We start from the raw sequence: 6,000 nt of genomic DNA, 5'->3' as shown, positions 1-6,000 counted from the left end.
CCTTGTCTAGTTTTTTTGTGTCCTGATGTTTCAGTGGCATTTATGGCTGGCATCTTTTTATAAAGCAGAAATATATTATTTCAGACTTTTAAAATTGGAGTTAAAAAATTATAAATCTGAAGCACAATATTTTAAATTTTTTCTAAAGGAAATAAGCATATAAATATAGGCAGGCTGCTGTGTGAATTACATTTCTTCATCTTTATTCTATCTATCTATCTATCTATCTATCTATCTATCTATCTATCTATCTATCATCTATCTTCTATCTCTCTCATCTATCTATCTATTTGTAAAATTTATTGGCTGCCCATTTTACCACAGGGTAACTGTGGGTAATTTACAATCTTAAACAAGCTTTTTCTAACAAGCTGATTTACATACAGGCATTTGTAGCATTTGCTACCCTAGATGAATCAAAGAAAACTATAGCGGCCACCTCTGTTCTGAGTTTACAGCTTCCAAGAATTATTTTACTTACAAATAGATATAAATACTTGTACCTAATGAAGAATTTAAGAACTGTCATCTCTGCATTTTCTTATAACATTAGGCTTCAATTCTTCTGAATTCAGCCCTGTCCTTTGTGCAAGTAAATTAAATGCCAATCACTTTCTTATCAGAATGCAATAAGTCCTAAAACATATTTAAGTGGATTTCCATGCTTTTAAAGAAACTGGGAGGATTCATTTATCATCAGATGTAATGCAAGAGTTATTCAGTTATACAGAATTGCGCAAGATCTCCGACCTCCATGTATTTCGTTTTGCCCTCAAGACCCTGCTCTTCCGCCAGGCTGGGCTAGCAATGTAAATGATTTTAAATTGGGTGTTTTAAATTTTTGGGTTTTAATTTGGGCCGAAATTATTTAATAATTTTAATTATTTTTTAATTGATGTCTGTATATTTTTGTGTTTTTAATAGGCTGTACACCGCCCTGAGTCCTTCGGGAGAAGGGCGGTATAGAAATAAAATAATAATAATAATTCATAGGCAAAGCTTCCTTTTATGAAACTCTACTAGAGAAAAAAAGTGGGTAAGGTAATATATTTATATAAAAGAATTGGCAGCCTAGGCTATTTAACAACTTTATACTGCTCTATTTTTTTATTTAATTTTAGATCATATTCCAGTACAGCTAAATATAAATTATTGTATTTAGAAATCTGGGAAAAGAATGTAGATGGATTTTTGGGACATAAATCTCCTTCTGATTCCACATCATTCTTCCATATAAAACTTAGCAATGTATATATAGTCCTATATCAGCAGAAAGCTTCATTATTTTTATTTATTTATATATTTATATTTAGCTTAATTGTATTCATGTCAAAGTTCTATAAGGTTACTGTTATTTTGGCTGCAACAAACCTCGTATGATAGCTACTACTCTGAGGAACTAATTCTAATAATCATGGAAAGAATTTTCAAGGAAAAAAATAACTGCTTATTTTTGGGTAATGCAAATATAAATTATATATATAATTTATAATCACACCTAAAATTTCTTTAAAAAGCTACTGCAAGATTTAGAGCATTTGTAGATATAATAAAAGCTGTCATGTTATTGATTACTTTTAATTTAAACTAAATTTGTATATCAGTGATTGCGTAACCTCTGTAGATGCCATGAGCTAAATAAATAAATAAATGGTTAGTTTGAATGTATATGATACAAATATGAAATATAGCAAAATAAATTCAGTTTATTTTTTTCAATGAATACACTTTGAAGTTTGCTCATATTTTTTAAAAAAGAAAACAGTCTTGACTAAATTAGGCCCATTGTTGGGGCTCAAAAAAGTGTTCATTTTAGAATTACACTGTATTTTGTTGAGTACAGTTTAAAAAAGAAAAAAATATATTTAACTTGATAAGGATTGTTAATGAAATACAGAGAACTAACAAATATATGACAGAAAATGCTCTCATATAAGTACTTCTTTCAGTAAAATTAATTTATAAGGCAGTATTAAATATAGCAGATTTGTAAAATAGTTAATTGGAAATCATATTCCTTTGGCAATCCTATAAACATATTTAAGCTTTTTTAGAAAAGTAGATAGGATTTAAAAAGTTATAAATTTCATCCTGCCCCATATTAATGTTAATTTAAAATTATAATTTAAGTAGCATGTGTAATTTACAGTTCGAAAACAGTTATATAACAATTATATAATTGACTTATCTTGGGACATAAAAGACCATAGAAATATATCTTTTATTTTATCTTATTCTTTCCCATCTTTTTAAATTTAAAGCAGTTGTTTTCTAATTGGTTTGTATGTGTTTAGTCTGCTTTATTTTGTATGCCGCACAGAGTTACGAAGAGCCAAGCTCCTACTAATACTGTAGGACTGCCCGAATTAATCCTAGTTCTTTTTTCGACATGCTGCTTTTTAAAATATTTTGCATTGCAACGCCCCTGGCTCTTGTCCATTTGATATGCTGACCGGGGATCATGGGAAGTGCATTCCGTCTCACGCAGCCTCTGGCTTGCTGGCAGCCATGCCATTCGTTTGACGAAGTCACTGAAATAGAAGATAACAATAAATGTCAGTTAGGAAATCTGCAAAACAAGACAAAAAAACAACAAAAAAAACCCCTGCGTGAGCGTGCATGTAAAGGCGAGAGGGAGATGATTGACAGCTCAAACAGTCGGTTAAGGAAGAAAGGAAATATGATGGAGCCAGACAGTCCCGAAGGCGGCGGATCCTCGTCTGGGTAGAATCCAAAACAACCAATGAACGCCGGGGAAGAACTCCGGCACGAGACAAAGGGGACGGTCCAGCCTACCACGCGCGTTGTTTACTACAGGAGAAAGCTCCTAGCAACCGAAGAACTAACGTCCCCATGGCAACCAGCGGCGCTAGCTCTGCAACAGAAAGAGTGGGGGACTAGGCCGTATCTTCCTAGATTCTAACAATTACGGAGCGAACCGGCAATCGGCTCAGTCTGGTAAGCAGCTGCGAACAAGTAGGTGTACTGTATATTCAACATAACACACTTTGGTCTGCAATGTTTCTTTTCTTGTTTTTAGCATCTTTCTGCCAAGACTCTGGGATGCTCAAAAGCCATGGGAGTAGCCTTGACTAGAGCAGCTCAGTGGACCGCGGCTGGATCTGGAACGGGCACCTTAGAAATTACTCCCCTGAACGAATCTCTTTTGAATGAAATTATCAAGTTCACAGAAACGTTTAGTAGCAAGCATCCCCAGGAAGCAGCTTTTGTCTTTAAAGAACCTCTTGAATGGCAAACAAAACTAGAACCATCTGCATTTGAGGCAGGCTATGAAGTCAGGTAAGACTGTTGGCCAGATCACTCTTCTCAGAATGTACAGTATAAGAACAAAATAAGTCTTCAAGATACCTATAAAGATTTTTTTTATCGGTGCAGATTTTGTTTCCCCCATTTCCTAATGGAAATATTAGGATGCGATTTGGATCTTTTTGTCCTGTGATGTCTTAATAGATGTGCCTAACTTTGCATCTGCAAATCTTCAGATTAGCAACCTGTTTTATTGGTCAAGATAATTTGAAGGGATGTAAGGAACATAATTATAATAATAGGTGGAGTTTGACAAAGAGACAGTTTGATATAATGACTAAAATGCTGAGCTAGAAATCAGAAAACAGCGAGTTCTAGTTCTCCTATAGGCATGAAAGCTGACTGAATGGCTTTGAGCCAATCATGCACTCTCAGTCCAACCCATCTAAGAGGGTGGCTTCAGGAGATAGAAAGAGATAGGAGACAAGAGATAGAAACATTAAGTATGAATGCTACAGCTAGTCCTAATGTTACAATGGAAATTAACGTCAGGATTGCCATCACTAAGCGATGCATCATACAGTGTCACATCACATGACTGTGTTGCTTAGTAATAGTAATACTGGCAATCTCCATTGCGTTATAACCCCAGAATCATCCAAGTCAAATGGGAAGAGGTAAGGAGTGGGTGGATGCCATGGATGGGAAGGCAACAGCAACAGACAGGTACAGGGAATTTTGTGTGTGTGTGTGTTGTGGGAGGGAAGAGTTTCGCAACAGAGGATAAGAACCCTGGGATCTTCTATTCCATAGTGGAAGAAAAAGCAGCAGGAGCAACTTGTGATCTTCCCTTCAGTCTCCCACTGACTTTGCTTGTGGGAAGCTTTACTTTAGAATGAATGAGCTGGAAGGGACCTTGGAGATCTTCTAGTCCAGCCCCTGCTCAAGCAGGAGAACCTATATTATTTCAGATAAGTGACTGTCTAGACTCTTCTTAAAAACATCCAGTGATGGAGCGCCCACGATTTCTGGAGGCAAGGTGTTCCACTGTTTAATTGTCCTCACTGTTAAGAAGTTTCTCCTTGATTCCAAGTTGTTTCTCTCTTTGATTAGTTTCTAACCATTGTTTCTTGTCCTGCCCACTGGTGCTTTGGAGAATAATTTGACCCCCTCTCCTTTGCGGCAGCCCCTCAAGTACTGGAATATTGCTATCATGTCCCCCCCTAATTCTTCTTTTCTTTAGACTAGCCAAACCCAAATCCTGCAGGTGTTCTTCATATGTTTTAGCCTCCAGGCCTTTGATCATCTTAGTTGCTCTTCTCTGAACTTTTTCCAAAGTCTCAACATTGTGAGCAAAATTGGTTGCAGTATTTCAGGGGTGATCTTACTAGAGTTTTATAAAGCGGTACTAATACTTCACGTGATCTTGCTTCTATGACTCTGTTTATACAACCCAGGATTGTATTAGCTTTTTTGGCTGCTGCTGCACACTGCTGGCTCATATTCAAGTGATCATCCACTAAGACTCCAAGGTCCCTCTCACAGTTACTGTTTTTGAGCCAGATCTCTCCTAATCTATACTTAAACCTTGGATTTTTCCTGCCTAAATGTAAAACTTTGCTTTTCTCCGCATTGAAATTCATATTGTTGGATAGGGCCCACTGTTCAAATTTGTCAAGATCTTTTTGTATCTTGAGCTTGTCTTCTGGGTTGTTGGCTACTCCTGCCAGTTTAGTGTCATCTGCAAAGCTGGTAGGGAAGGTTGCGAATAGCAATTACATGGCCACAATGCATTGCAATGTTATAATCACAAGGTGGGCCCAGGCACCCTGATCACAATTGTGACTGTGGAAACACTATGTTGTAATTTGTGGACCAATCACAAGTCCCCCTCATTCAGCATCATAGTGATTTTGAATTGTTGCTGAACAAGTGGTCATAAGTCAAGGACTACCTGAAAAAATAAAGTGGGATAAAAATCTAAAAAGAAATAAATTTTAACTTTGGCTACATATGCCTACGATGCATTTCTGTGTACCATGTATACATATTGAAGAGTTCCTAAATTAAAAGAGACTTATTGCCTACAATGAACTGTCATAAAATATTGCCAAGAAGGGGACTTCCGGTTGGCGATTTGCTGTGACAGGGTGTGAGTGAGTGCTTACTGCTCCTCAACACCCTTTAGCATCGCGTTTTGGGGATCCCCTCGGGGGACGCGGGACCCGGAGAGCCCTGCGGGCAAAAGAGGAAGCCGGACGAGCGGGAGGTGGGTGCGATCACCTCTCGCTGGACCAGGCGGCTCTGCCTAGCCAACGCGGTGAGCGGCCATTCATGGCGGGCACGAAGCAGCAATAACCAACAAAGACGGGAAGCTTAGAAGAAGATCGGAGGTGCGGTGACGGATTTAAGCCTATTCCCCTATACCTGAGATCGTGCGGTAAAGAGGAGGTCGGTGGAGCTGGGAGAGGAGCGCTCAGAGCGGCGAGAGGCAGTGACAGAGAGGACAGAGCAGCCTGTACTCCCGGCGATCTGATCTGATAAGCTGAAGAGCAGACGAGGGAGTGGATCGTATCTGTAAGGAGTTTTGGAAGGTGCGGTGTGGCGAGGGAGCAAAGGAGAAAAGAAAGTCCATTGCTGGGACTGGCTTTTTATATCGGGATCGAGTGGAAGAGAGCAGGAGCAATACAGTGACTGGCTGTTTGAGGCTCCTATCAAACAGGAAGTACGTCC

At 38.5% G+C, this 6,000-nt stretch overlaps 1 protein-coding gene and 1 long non-coding RNA gene across 3 annotated transcripts in view; one reads left to right on the top strand and one right to left on the bottom strand.

Annotated features, from left to right (window-relative positions):
• Positions 1-1,686: 1,686 nt before the first annotated feature.
• LOC148114367 (uncharacterized) overlaps positions 1,687-6,000 on the bottom strand; it is a 43,672-nt gene continuing 39,358 nt past the window's right edge. Inside the window, exon 2 of the long non-coding RNA XR_015734077.1 lies at positions 1,687-2,531. This is a non-coding gene — a long non-coding RNA (uncharacterized LOC148114367). The remainder of the gene's footprint in view (positions 2,532-6,000) is intronic.
• The window catches only part of ODAD2 (outer dynein arm docking complex subunit 2), a 106,585-nt gene continuing 103,401 nt past the window's right edge, over positions 2,817-6,000 (top strand). For both annotated transcript variants that reach the window (XM_087892907.1, XM_034402375.3), the window contains exons 1-2: positions 2,817-2,958; positions 3,041-3,300. In XM_087892907.1, coding sequence (XP_087749033.1) covers positions 3,077-3,300 — 224 coding nt within the window. In that variant the 5' untranslated portion in view covers positions 2,817-2,958; positions 3,041-3,076. The remainder of the gene's footprint in view (positions 2,959-3,040; positions 3,301-6,000) is intronic.

The sequence above is a fragment of the Pantherophis guttatus genome, chromosome 4 (assembly GCF_059756535.1).
Source record: "Pantherophis guttatus breed Tessera chromosome 4, ASM5975653v1, whole genome shotgun sequence".
Taxonomy (NCBI): Eukaryota; Metazoa; Chordata; class Lepidosauria; order Squamata; family Colubridae; genus Pantherophis; species Pantherophis guttatus.
This window is presented reverse-complemented; position numbering and strand designations above follow the sequence as displayed.